At 32.8% G+C, this 14,475-nt stretch overlaps 1 protein-coding gene across 2 annotated transcripts; it reads left to right on the top strand.

Moving 5' to 3' along the window:
- Positions 1-231: 231 nt before the first annotated feature.
- On the top strand, positions 232-6,572 carry LOC113770439 (transmembrane protein 256 homolog). 2 transcript variants are annotated; one of them, XM_027314891.1, is made up of 6 exons: positions 232-297; positions 422-539; positions 654-724; positions 887-967; positions 1,098-1,141; positions 6,141-6,572. In XM_027314891.1, exons 2-6 carry the CDS (start codon positions 500-502, stop codon positions 6,238-6,240), a joined length of 336 nt encoding a protein of 111 aa, XP_027170692.1. In that variant the 5' UTR covers positions 232-297; positions 422-499; the 3' UTR covers positions 6,241-6,572. The 2 variants fall into 2 exon arrangements, with proteins under 2 accessions (XP_027170692.1, XP_027170691.1); XM_027314890.1 differs by lacking the exon at positions 232-297 and having other exon boundaries at positions 318-539.
- Positions 6,573-14,475: the final 7,903 nt, after the last annotated feature.

Here is a 14,475-nt window from a genome sequence, read left to right as displayed (position 1 = left end):
TTTTATAAAATGCGAAGGACGTTTTGAACGATTTTTTCGTTTTTATATTTGATAATATTAGGACTGCAAGTAGTATTTTGATATATGGTAATATTAGAAGTAATTCTAGTTAGTAATTATTGGTATTGTATAATATACATATTTACATACAATTTTTTAAGAATCTTCGTATTACATGCCTTTCAAAAATATTCTGAAAGATATTTCGTTCTTTTCACCCATGTATTTCATAAAGTTTATAGACTTGCACCTGTAAACATGACAATGCGAGATAGAAACTCGTCTATTTATTGTCTGGTAAACTTTCGATTCTTTCCCCAATCTCCGATTCCCTCCTCCACGCTCTCTTCTTTTTTATTCATTAATTCCTTTGTTTCTGTGTTCTTTTCTTTTTTCCTTCCTTTTGGCCTCAATTTCTCAGTAGGGGTGTGGTCACGGGGTACTGAAACTGTAGTCATTAATCCCTGTGTCGAAACAAAAGAGCAGCAGAATTGAGGAAATGGATCCTCATCTTTGGCACAAGGTTGCTGCAATATCTGGTGGGTACCTTCTTTTCCTCTGTTTTCAATTAAGATTGGTATTTTCCTCTCTGTTACAAATTCCCCCTCCCTTTCGTTTATTTTGATTTTGTTTTCTTCTGTCTAATTAAATAGGAATGGCAGCACTTGGGTTGGGAACCTATGGTTCTCATGTCTTCAAGCCCAAAAATCCTGGTTACAAAGAGGTTTCCTCTTCTTCTTTGGCTTCGATTTTGGTTTAGATGAAATTTTCTGATTCTTTAGTTCTTTGTAGGGTACAAACAAGTTCAGTTGCATTTTTCTGTTATTTAGAATGTGTTTTGCTAATTTTATAAATTTTCTTATTTTGTCGTAACTGGTAATGGAAGGTTTGGCAGACAGCATCATTATATCATTTGGTACACACTGCAGCCTTGCTTGCTGCTCCCACGACTAGCCGCCCTAACATTGTGAGTCAGCCCTCTGTCTCTTATTATTTCAAGCTGGATTTTGAAAAACGGTTTTGGCTGCGGCTTTTGATAAATTGTTTTTCTGTTTTTCTATTTCGTTTACTATTTTTTGTTGGTTCTTCTGTTGTAGTTTGGAGGACTTTTGACGACTGGCATTCTGGCTTTCTCTGGGACGTAAGTGCTAATCATTTTTACCTTCTTCTTTTTCTTCTTTGGTGGACAAAAAGTTTGTTGTGCTTACGAGTTTTCATGGCTAAAAGAGACATTCCTTTCATCCGGTCCTTGCTAAAGTATAAGAGGCCATATGCGCTGCAATGAAGTATCACAGTTAAGTTGAAGATGCAGTACGAGTTGAAACACAAACTGAAATTAGAGCCTGATGTCCATTAATTACAACGAAGTCCAAAAAACTGAAATTTTACTGATAACAAAGATAATTCTACCTTGTAAGCAATTGGATTAAAGGTGCCATAGCTCTCTGGAAGTTGCAGTGAAAGAGACTTTATTTTGAAATCTTAAAAATCATCCTATACTTTGTTGAGTGCCACCTTTATATCTGGTCATATTGGGGTTTAATGGATAAAAATTGAAGGATGGTAATGAAAAATAAAATGCTAACCATAAGTATGTGAAAGTAGTCATACATGTTTGAGAGTCCAAATTTGATGGTGTACATTAGATATTGGTTTAAGTAAAACATCCCTGTAACCTTGTCTTACATAAGGTAAACAATCAAGATCTTTTGATGAGTTTTAAAGAATCTGGCAGAGAAACTGGTATATCCCCCACCCCTTGTATGATTTAGTGGAGGAATGATGTGTAGCACAGGGCACGTAGTCAAGTGCTATGGGAATTAATATATCTCATTTAATGGTTAATCTATTAAGTTTAGATATCCCTGTCCATAGCACTGGTGATTCTCTCATGAGTATGACTGATAATTGAGGACTGCTAAAATTGATTTTCTCTGAGCGACATTGCCTAATAAGAATGTCTGATTGATAATGTTTCATGACATGTATATGAATTTAGATTTTATTCTATAATTTATAGTATTACCCGTGGTTTTTACAAGGTGAATGTCATGGAGTGAATGTTTGATAATGAAAGGCAAACTTATGCTGACTGTCCTGAAAATTTCTCGAAATGTGATGATGTTCATGCCTTAGAATGTTGGAGAGATCCATTGCAATAGCTAAGGGAATTGCCATTTGTTCTTTTATATGGTCTCCTTAGGGGGTCAACTTATCTCTATGTCAAGTTTTACCGTCAAATAATTAGTTAAGCTTCAGCATTTGGATAATTGCAAAGAGATGGACTTGCTGTGGCTCAAATCTCTGCATGCATGTTATACCGAACAAGCTTTCAAGTATTAGTTCGTATTTTACTATTTTAGGTCGTCAAACATGTTTAAAATTTGGGGTAATTGCAGGAACATAATTGGTCCTGATCTGATGTAGTGGGCTCTCGTTAGGTTCAAACCTCTTAAGAGATTCTGCACTGGTGTGCTATCTATATTGAGGAAACTTTCAAGTGTTAAGTCATATTTTAATTACTTGGAATTGGTGCTAAAATTTGGGGTCAGCACAGGAAGGTAATTGGCCCTTCTGATCTGACATAGTGGTATCTACACTTGGCAATTTTGATCCATATCCAATTATCCATCCAAATAATCCTGACTTAATGGATTTAGATTAGGGATGGCAATGCCCCGCCCCGTCCCCCGTCCCCTGCTTCCCCCGCCTCGCCCTGCTTCCCCTGCGGGGCACCCGTGGGGTTAATAAAAATTTTTTATAGTCAAATTTTAGCAAATAATCAAGTACTACAATATCAACACATCATCAAGTTATTATTCATTGTAATTTCACAATTGAAACTCATAAAAACAATCAAATAAAAGCTATTATACAATCCAACACGATAAAACAAATACAACTAAAGTAGCCAAGTTTTCACTTTTGATACAAATACAATCACTAAATCATTATTGTGTTTTTTTTTTGAGAAAAAGTGTAACTAGGAATTTAGTATAAATGTATTAGTAAATTTAGTATAAATAATTAATAATTTCTATTAGTAGACATGTATAATTATTAGTATAATTGATAATATCAATTATATTACATATACTAATATACATTATATAATACATATAACTAATAATATCATTATTTTAAGTTTGTAACTAATTAAATTAAATATTATATATAATTATGTACATATATATTTATTAATTTTTTTAAAACGGGGGGAAAAAATTCCCCCCACACTGCCCCATTAGCCCCACAGGCACCCGCCCCAATTACCATCCCTAATTTAGATGACTTTAAAATTCTTGATGACTTTAAATGGTTGACCATTTAAACCCACTTTACTTGGTGGATTTAAATGGATTATCCACCTCATCATATAAATTCATTTATTTAGAAAAAAAAAAAGTCTCTCCACTATAACTACCCAAGTGAACAACCTCTGGGGAATATCAATCCATTATTCTGATCAAAGGTATCCAAACAGAGCAAAACAATAAAGTGGAAACCATAAACCAGCTATCAAAAGATCCATTTTAAACAAAGAAAAGAAAGTTTTTGGTGGGGGGGGGGGGGAACCAGATCATCTATGGAGACTATATAGTGTTCGACAAATGGGATAATTCTCCTGAAACCTCAACAGAGAGTTCTGAGTTTATGACTCTGGAATTCCAGCTCATCTAATGTGGAAGTCTCTGGCTGCTGCTCTTTTTTGGCAAATGGGTAGCAATTACGTGATTTTGTAAGCTTCTAGTGTGAATTTTGACTAAGCATTTGTTTTGAACTCCAATTGAGCAATTAATGTGGGCAATTTTGCTTCATGATGATAAAAGTGTGGAGAATGTGCTGATGCTGCTCTGACACTTTCCTAGTTTCTGATTCTGAACCCATTGGTTTCAATCGGTAAATACAAGGTTATTTTGAATCAGGTTGGGTTCTTGACCTTCAATAATGCTCAAATCAGTTCACTTCAACCAGGTCACATTTTTTTGGGTATATTTTTTCCTAATCCATGTGTGAGTTGGACTGTTGGAGTATATGCAGATATATTACTGTGTAAGTGGGTAGGGGTGGAGGATGATAAATAGTGTTAGATGTTGAGAAAATAAGTGGTTAAATGGTTGGATTATGGTTTTAGATTATCCACTTAAATCTCATCCATTGACATCCATTTTTTAATTGGTTTTAGTTGGATTATTATTATTATTATCCACTGTCCATTTAGCTAAGACCATTTACTATCCATTTATCCATCTTGCCACTTCTAGCGGTATCCTTCTGTATTTTGCTATGAAGGTCTAGTGTTTCTTTTGAAATGTATTTCATTGGTGTTGATAAACATCGAGCATTTCCTTATTTGCAATGCATTATTTGCTCCAAAGAAGATCTACTTTCAGCATGTTTATCTTCAAATCATTATTAATATGCTGTTGGTTGTTGCTTTGCACATCTAACTTCAGTTGAATCAGGAAATTTGGTTTGATTGTGGGCTTGCCCTTCTGTTTAGAGCCCATGTGCCAATCATGGCTGTCACAAATTGCCTTTATGTTCTTGAACAAACTATCCCTATCCTCTCAAGTATTCATGCTCTTCAGCCTTGTTCTTTAATTGTTTTGCATGGTATATTAAATATGTATTCCGTGTGATTGTGGCTCTTGTCACTGTTTGGTTGAGAAGCCCTCAGATATACATAGCCCTGCCTCTGTCAGTAGATCAATGCCCTTTTTGTTACTTTCTTTTTTCTTGAATCCAATGTAGTGAGAAGTAATTTACTCTTCTCTAGTTGGATGAAGATGATGAAGGAAATCAGTTACTCCTGTGATAGTTGATTTATTTTAGTTACTAAGCCTCTTCTTTATGAATCCTAGGATGATTTTGTAGGAGACCTTCAACTACTTAACATGCATGCTGTTTGATAGGTAATAGCTGTTTCCATTTTGTTTTTAGTTTGTAGTTCTGTTTCTGTTGAGTAAATTTTTTTTTTTGGAGTAAAAATTAACCTTTCATATAATATAACAAGAAAACTTGCACATTTGCAGCAGTAAGCTGCCTTTGCATCACACAGTCACCTATGACCATACAAAGACAAGGTAATTACAAGAATCTACAAAAACCTATCTACTCATGGTCAAAACACACATGCAATACCCCCAGTCCTTGATCAAGCACCAGTTCACTCTTGACCTTGGGATTACGTGCCAAGTAGCACCAACATATCTCATTTTAGTAACTATACTATTTATATTACCAATGGGAGTAACAGAAGCTTGCTGGAACATCACCTTGTTTCCTTTTCGCCATATATGATACACTGTTATAGCCAGAGACAACTTTCTAAGCCTGTCTATAAATGTTTGCTATTCCAATGCATAGTTAGCCATTCTATTTCCAAGCTCCATGGGTACGCAACATAAAGCCTGTACTTTAGTCCAGACTGCAGCAGCCACTGGACACATGAAAAACAAGTGATGCATATTCTCTCTCTTCTCTATGACATAACACACGTTCAGCAAACCCACTCAAACATCCCCATTTTCTCAATTGATCCCTTGTGAGCAGCCTTCTTTTACACAATAGCCAAGGATAAAAGAAAATCTATGAATGTGATGTTTATCCCACACCAATTTCCACCAAGGCACCACAGGATGGAACGAGCTTAAACTTCATAAGCAGGGCTGACTGTGAACTTGCCAGCAAAACTAGGCGTCTAAGTAGTTTGGTCTGGATCTGTAGTTGGCACAAGAATAGGAGTTTGTTGTTGCAACAGTTTTACCTCAGTATTGAATTTCCTGCCAAAGGCCATTTCAACACACCATTATGGATCCACTTTGCTATCTTGTCTTGGTATCCAAGGTTAGAAAGCAGGTCGCCATTGAAATGCTGATAAAGAGGTTCAATATGGTGCCCCAGATCATACCAAAAACACGATTCAGCCATGAGAAAGCTGTTCAATACAATTGGTAAAACAGATGGGAGAAGTCACGTTTTTCTTATTCTCAATTTTGTGTACTCTGATTTGGAGAGCCAACATAAATTCAAGTATCAGATACTCTCTTCCTGCTTTATTTACTCTGGAATTAAATGTTTAATTATGAGAAAGATCCTTATTACATTGAAAAATACAACCAATCCTGGGTTTGCAGGTGTTATGCTGTTGCCTACCTTGAAGACAGAAAATATGCAACCTTAGCTCCTTTTGGTGGCTTTGCATTTATTGGTGCTTGGGCAAGCTTGCTGTTTTAGGAACTTTTAGCACCCTGATTAAGGAATAGCTGCTTCACTTCTCAAGGTTTTGGAGCATGCATTCAGGACAAGCCTGTTGTTACTTCATGTGTGGTTTTTCTGGAAGTATGTCTTTAGGTCACATACACGTGGTTAGAAGTCAGTCTCATGGCAAGTCCTTCAAGCTGTTGCCACAGGTTCATTCCGTCATCATGTTAAAAGATATCAAGGAATTTGCTGCTTACTCTTTAAGTACCTCTTATCTTTGATTGTTTGGTCTAGCAGTTCGTCTTAACTGGTTTGATTAAATTAAACTGCTATCATTTTGTATCTCTTACAAAGACTCGTTCAAATCGCCCCTTAGTTGTTTGGATTCCTTAATAGGCATTTGACTTTGTAATACATCAACTATTAAAATATATTTTAAATACTAGAATAATTGGTAATTTACAAATCCAAATACTGCCTAGATAATGTAAACAACAAAAGGGATTTGAGAGGATTTTAAATCCTCATCAAACTCCTTAATCCAAATGCAGCCATATAGAATTTGAATACTAAAGAGAAGATTAACATCAATTTTACAGAAGTAGAAAATAGTCAAATACAACAATTTGCGTTCAAAATAGCAGGATGGATGTGGAATTCAAACATATACTTGACTGGTTCCCTTGATAGGCTATCAGGAAAGTTAGACATCACCATTTCCGTCAAATTACAAGAACTGAATTGTAAGCCATTTCCTTCAAGAAACCTATCCCTGGATAATAATAACTTTTTTCTAGACTTCTTTACTCTCACAAATCAATCACATAAAAACTAAGAGAATGTAATTATTTTTGGCTGATGTAGCGAGCACAACATGCATTAAGCAGATCTTTTCAAGATAATCGTATATATGTTGATTACCTTACCAGTTATAATAAACGTCTCTCTGTTGATGCTTGTTAAAAAATACATTGCGGTTAGTGCTTTATATTTATTCCAGTTAAATATAAAAATCTTAGATTCAACTAAAAGTTCAATCTGATACATGCAATGTCCTTAAAGAAAGGAAAACAATTAAATGAATAAATAAGTATTGATAGTCAATAATATATGCCTGTAATAATAATACATTAAGCATCACTTCTCCTTCAGCGGCACATAGTCATAGTGCCGTGAATTATGACCTACGGAATGTAGCATAATGCATGTTGAATTAATTAGAGTATACTACGTGGAAAACTATTTGAATATCAATGATATATTCTCTAAGAGCCTTTTTTTTTTTTTTAATGAAAAGTTTTGAATTTGAGATCTCTTACTTACAACCCCTCTCACCTTTACCACCTAATCCAACCCTTCCCCGTGCTATGTTAGTAGGGATTATTAGTATGTATGCCCTTAAACTGATTGACTTCTAGGGATTTGTTATACATTTTTACTATTTATATATTAATGAATTGCATCTTTATCATTTCAATTATATATGATTTATATTAGAATGATAAGGTCTTTATATTAAACCTAATTAAGTGAAATCATAAGAGCTATGATGGTGACATTCATTCGACTTATGTTTATTCTTATTTTTAGTTATAGTATTAATAAGATAAGAAATTATTAATACAGATAGACCAATATATACTATGCCTCTTTCTTTTTGAAGTAAATAGTAGATCTCATATATTATAATATGAAAACATCTAAACTAGTATATGATTATTTGATAAAATGATCAAATTTACTAGATTAATCCTTATAGAGATTTTTATGATGATAGTTATTTGAGTGTCAATGGATTAATCTCAAAAATATCAAGAGTGTAAATGATCTTTAGACTTAGATTTACCATAGAATCTCGAATGTGGATAACCATGTTTTGACTCTATTTGATTGCTTTTCATAAATGGGTGGCTCAAATTATTTAGTTGGGTATAGTATGAATCATGTAAGGATAGTGTGTAATTTACAAGTACATACTGCCTCTAATAGTGGAGGAGTTATATCTTTGATAACCATTTGTTGAAGTATAACTTAAAGAAATTTTGGCTCTAAGTGGATAGATATTAGAAACATGTTTCTAAGTCCGTCTTCATGGGGTTTTATTTTGGTAACAAAGAATCATCATTAGTCATATTAGAGTTGCCACAAATGTCATACTCTACATTAATATGAGATAAATATAGTGACATATATTAATTAGATAGAGAATGTGCATGAAAGGGTGACGTTATCAACTTGACTTTTTTCATTGCTTGGATAATCACTAGATGCCAATCTTGATTTATAAGAATAAATAAATTAGTTAGTTGAATCAATGATTAATTAAAGAAATTTTAATTTATTTAATTCTTATTTATTTTGAGAGTTATAACTTGTTGCCAATGTGTATGTGAACTTAATGGGGTTCCATTAGCAAGATTAAAAGGAATTTAAGTAGGGAATTGATTGATAAATTTTAATAATTTATAGTTTTATTTGAAAGACAAATTAAATTTGAGGGACTTATACTGCTAATAAAGTTAACATTTTTAAAACAAGAGTTGTATTAAAAGACGAAAATTAAATTCTCTTGGAAACCACTTATGCATTTCTCAAGAAAATTAGAGTATTTAATTTGTCTATAAATACTCTGTTAACTTAAATTTGAAAGACTAACCACATAATATCAATCTGTGAGATTTAGAGAAAATCATGAGAGAGGAAGTTAGTGAGTATCAGTTAGGGAAAGATGGAAGACACATCGTCTCTCTTCCTCTCTCCTAGTCGTTCCTCTAAGTTATAGCTGTCAAACAAACCCATTTAACTAAATTTACCCATATCCGTCCATGAATAGATGGGCATGGGTATGTTAAATTTTTGCATATGGGTATAAATGGGTATTATTGGATAACCCATCAAGCCCAATTAACCCATTTAGAATTGTTTTCCCCCAAACCTTCTCTCTTCCCCCACCCATTAACTTGCTCATTTTTCACAATTACCAATTTATGACAAGTTTAGCCTCTTTTCTTATTTTTTTGAAATGAAATTTTAAATTTACACACGAAAAAATGTAGAGATTCAAAATTTTTAGATTAAGGTTTTTATGTTAACTTTTATAGTACTGAGTTCAAATTTTTATATTCTTATTGTTTAATTATTAAATAGTATGTAATTTTGCGACATAGAGTACATATGGGAAAAAAATTGATAATTAGGTTTATTGAACATTATAAATAAATATTTAAAACTAATGATGGGTGCAAAGGATGGTATAAATTGATAACTTAGTTTATAAAAATAAAATTAAATGAATTTACAAAAAGTTAATATAAATGGGTTATAAATAAGTAATTGGGTTACCCAATTCATTTTTTAACTTATCCATTTATACCATCTAATTAAATGGGTATAAATGGGTTGACTTGCTTATACCCATTACCCATTTTATCCAACCCAAACTTGCCCAAATCACCCATTGTGACACCTATACTCCTAGTTCTGGCAACTGAGGTTTTTCTTCTCTTCTTTAAACAACTTGTTAGTTTATTTGTGAGCTAGATCTTGGAAGAAAACTAACACTTACCTAGAGGTGTCAAAATGGGTGCTTTGGGTGGATTTGGATTAGTTAAAATGGGTAATGGGTATAAGTGAATTAATCTATTTGTACCCATTTAATTAAATGGGTATAAATGGGTAAGTCAAAAAATGAATTGGGTAATCCAATTACCCATTTATAACCCATTTATTTTAACTTTTTGTAAATTCATTTAAATTCATTTTTGCAAACTAAGGCTCTGTTTGAATTGTAAATTATTTGAGATATTTTTACTGTAACACTTTTTATAATGTGATGTATGTGAGATAAAAAGGTAATTGGAAAGATAAAAAGGTGTGTTGGAAATTGTAATGGTGATGTAAGCAAATAAATTTTGACAAATAATCTTCTATCCAAACAAACCCTAAGTTATCAATTTATACCACCCTTTGCGCCCATCATTAATTTTAAATATTTACTTATAATGTTCAATAAACTTAATTACCAATTTTTTTTCCATCCGTACTTTATGTTGCAAAATTACATACTATTTAATAATTGAACAATAATAATATAAAAATTTGAACTAAGTATTATAAAAGTTAACTTAAAAATTTAATCCAAAAATTTTGAACCCCTAACATTTTTTCCGTGTGTAAATTTAAATTTTCATTTTGAAAACGCAGGAAAAGAGGCTAAAACTTGTCATAAATTGGTAATACTGAAAAATGATCAAGTTAATAAACTAAGATAAACTAAAATGATAAGATAAAACCAACAAATAATAATAATAATAATAATGAAACAAAGTAGTTAATATCATGTAAGGATCGAAAATAACCAAGTGGAAGAGATAAGCAATGTAAAGATCACAAATGTAACAATAAGTAAATAAAAAGGAAAGAATTGCAAACCAATTAACTACCTAACTCCTCTTGAGCTTGTAGATTAATTCAAACAAACTTCTTCAAGTTGATGAATTATAATCACTTTTGTGTACAAAGGAAGGTTCACCTCCTCCTTACCCCGAACTCCACTCAGTCAAGTTAGGAAGTTTTACTATCCCTCAGGACAACCCTCACAGAGTTACACTCATGAAATATTCACTCACAAATGAAAAACTTACAATGAATCTCACATCACTAAGACTACAAATCTTCTTTGGAGAGTGTTTTCTCACTAAAACTACTCTAGATCTTTTGTATCTTCAGTGTGCAAAAGTTGTTTATAGTATATGACCAACCACTATTTATATAGGACCAAGAAAGTGCCTTATTAAAGCTTCCAACGGATAGAAAGTAGTTGAAGAGTCAGCTAGCTGTTAGAGTATCGGACGTCCTGTAGTCTGGTTTCTTGCGTCCGACAGCAGGCAGTGAGTTTAAGAGATTTTCTTCAAATCTATCGGACGTCCGGTGCAAACTCTTTATGCGTCCGACAGCAAACAAAGAGATTTAAGAAATCATCTTGTTTCTATCGGACGTCCGGTGGAGACATATTCAGCGTCTGATGGTTTCGTCGACTTTGAAAGATCCTATCGGATGTCCGATGCTTGCTTCCGAAAGAGGTCAGTGAGTTAGGTGGAATGTCTTAATTCTTTCGGACGTCCGGTAATGGAGTTCTTCATGCGTCCGAAGTTGAGCAAAGAGTATCGGACGTCCGATCCAAGCGTCCGACAGTTTTCAGCAGCCTTTGTTCCTTTCAATGCACTTGAACTTTGAATCTTATTTGTTTCATAGCTGAAAGTATTTCTTGAAGAGATATTAGTATTATCCATTGTTTTGTAAACATCAAAAGTTAGGGACCAAGGTCAACATATCATGACAAAATGAAGAATCTGAAAAAAAAAATGGGTGGGAAAAGAGAGGAGGTTTAGGAGAAGACAATTTTAAATGGATAAATTAGGTTTGATGGGTTATCCAATAATACTCCTTATACCCAAATGCAAAAATCTAAGATACCCATATCCATCTATTCATGAGCGGATATGAGTAAATTTAGTTATATGGATTTGTTTGCCACCTATACACTTACCTAACTTAACCAGTAACTACTAAAGAGGTTTTTTACTAAGAAGCTTGTGGGATCACTTGCAAGATGCTTGGATAGCTTCGAGTAGATTCAAAGAACTTAGCTCATCGCCTAGCAACTATAAAAAAGGTATCATTCTAACTCCTCGTGGCATGGAGCCTAATCAAAGGAATATCTACTTAACGAAATTAAAATTTTTTCAAAATTTTTCACTGTGAATAAATACTTGATTCCTTACGGTGCAGTGATTGAGTAGACATTATATTCACAAATCTGAGTGACAAACCTGTCGAAAGGGGACGATGACACTCCTAAATCCTTGTTTTATTTCTCTAATTTCTCAGTTCTAAATTCAGAGTTGTTTTTCTCCTTATTAGTAGATTCTTCCCTTTCCCCATCACTACTTTCTATTTCCAACAATTTTAGTTTGCATTTTGAATCTTTCACTACAAGCTTACTTGTTGATGCCTTTGTACTCTTTAGGGCAAAAAATCATAACAGCCGTTAAATTATTGTTCACATCAATTTTCAACCATCAAACAATTTTCATCACAAATTAGCAACTAAATTGACTAATAAGCACACCTGTGGTGATTTCATTGATTATTACTCTTATTCTATAAAATAATTAGTACCGTATATTGACAAAAAAATACCCGTGGTGGACAAATACACCCTTGCATTTTTGACATGTGTTCTGATTATTTTGCAGATTAAAAGCAACAATCGATGAAATAGCCACAAGTGTGTTGGTTAATGAGTTCAGTGGCTAATTTGTGACGAAAAATTATTTGATAGTCAAAAGTCGATGTGAACAATAGTTTAATGCCTTAGAATCCCTTTACTCTTTATTTCCACTTTCCATCCTTTACCTTTCTTAGAATCCCTCATCATTGTTAGGTTGACCTTGTCCAGAACATAATTTTTGTCAAAAGGCTCAATGATCTCACTAGCAACTGTGGGGGCATTGTCGTAATTGAATATAAATTTGTCTCACTTAAATAAAGTCTTTTTTGCTTTAGTGTTGATTATATAAAATCTGTATTACATAATTACAAAATGTGTCTCACTTTAGCTGTTAAAGCATAAATTTTTCTTCCAGTTTTGTCAGTTTTACTAAATGGGACAGATTTATGAATCATAGTTGAAATCATATATATATATATATATATATATATATATATATATAATAAAGTCATATTCTCATTCTTATCATTTTATATTTTCTCTTTCCTACGTGGCTTAACGACACGGCAAGTAGTTTCAACTCGCTCTATAAAATAACTTACGCTCTTCCATCTCAATATCCACCTTTATTTTTTTAAATAACCTATGCTCTATATGGAGCTTATCTCTCTCTTTTCATAAACATGAAATCAATTATCTATCTAAATTTAATTTCAAATATAAAACCGTTCTTATCATCCATGTATGACTTATAAAACCGTCTTTATAACCGTCCTAAGCATTCTGTCCTATATTTGCGGTAGATTGTCATTCTATCATAATCATATATTTGTGGCCGCTTGCTTCACTTTTGGTTTGTGAACTTCTAGGTATAACAAGATATGACCCGTATAATTTCTTTAACATGCACGCCTTTAGTAAAACTATTTTTTATTATCTTTTTATATTCTTATCAAGATCTCTTTATATCCTTATCAATTCTTCTTTCCTACCCAAAGTTAAATACTTTAAGCAACTTAATTTAAGATAAAACTACTTTTAATATTCTTATCAATATCTCTTTATATTCTTATCAATTCTTATTTCCTACCCAAAGTTACGTACTTTAAGCAACTTAAATTAAGATAAAACTACTTTTAATATTCTTATCAATATCTCTTTATATGCTTATCAATTCTTATGCCTACATATAGCCTCTAATAAACGAATTTCAAGCATCAAATTCATGGTTAGGTATTTCCAGTGCAAGCGGTTGGCACATTAAAGCATCGATTTTGGGTTTCCACTCCTCTTGATTATCAGGTATATCTTTCTTTGATATACATTTTTCTTTTTTAAAAAGACATGTTCATCTTCAATTGTAAGCATTTAGTAACATATCTTGCATTTTGTGTATTTTGGTTTTATTTTCTATTTGTTTTGTATGAAGAGATAGGATTTAAACAAGTATTTTCATTGTAAGTTTTCATATACATTAAGTTTGTATTTAAGAAAGGTTATAATAAAATATACATTAAGTTTATATTTCATATCGATATTTTTATAAAATTGGCTAAATAATTTATTATTTTTTGAAGATTCCCGTTCAACGAACGGGTATAAAACTAGTTTGAGTATAATTGAGAGATGGAAACTAAAATGAACTCTTAGACCGATTCAAACTGGTGATATTATGGGAATCGAGTCCGCCAAGTTCAGTTTACTAACGGTAGCTTGCGTGTAGGTTTGGCTGTAAATTGGATTGGGTGAGCTCAAATGCTACATATGGGCAATAAATAGGTCCAATTATTCGTTTAAAATAGTTCAAATATATGAGCATATGTGAATTTTACTAGCAGATGTTTAATTCCTGCTGGCCCATTTATGGTATAGGGGTTTGGTTCGTCATGGCCCATTTATTGTTTATTAGACTACCATAAATATAATAAAGTCGTGGGGCCCTGTTTCGAAGACCAAAAATTGGTCTAACAATCACGAGATTCGTCCAAGGTTCGGCTATCCTTCCTCTAAGATTCTGCAATAAATCCTTAAATAGT

This window comes from Coffea eugenioides, chromosome 5 (genome assembly GCF_003713205.1).
Source record: "Coffea eugenioides isolate CCC68of chromosome 5, Ceug_1.0, whole genome shotgun sequence".
In the NCBI taxonomy this organism is placed as follows: domain Eukaryota; kingdom Viridiplantae; phylum Streptophyta; class Magnoliopsida; order Gentianales; family Rubiaceae; genus Coffea; species Coffea eugenioides.
This window is presented reverse-complemented; position numbering and strand designations above follow the sequence as displayed.

Excerpts from the sequence above, each read along its gene's own strand:
- LOC113770439 (XM_027314891.1), top strand. The coding sequence starts at position 500 with ATGGATCCTCATCTTTGGCACAAGGTTGCTGCAATATCTG. Across the intron at positions 540-653 it reads CAAGGTTGCTGCAATATCTG|GAATGGCAGCACTTGGGTTG; the intron begins GTGGGTACCTTC and ends CTAATTAAATAG. Across the intron at positions 968-1,097 it reads CGACTAGCCGCCCTAACATT|TTTGGAGGACTTTTGACGAC; the intron begins GTGAGTCAGCCC and ends CTTCTGTTGTAG.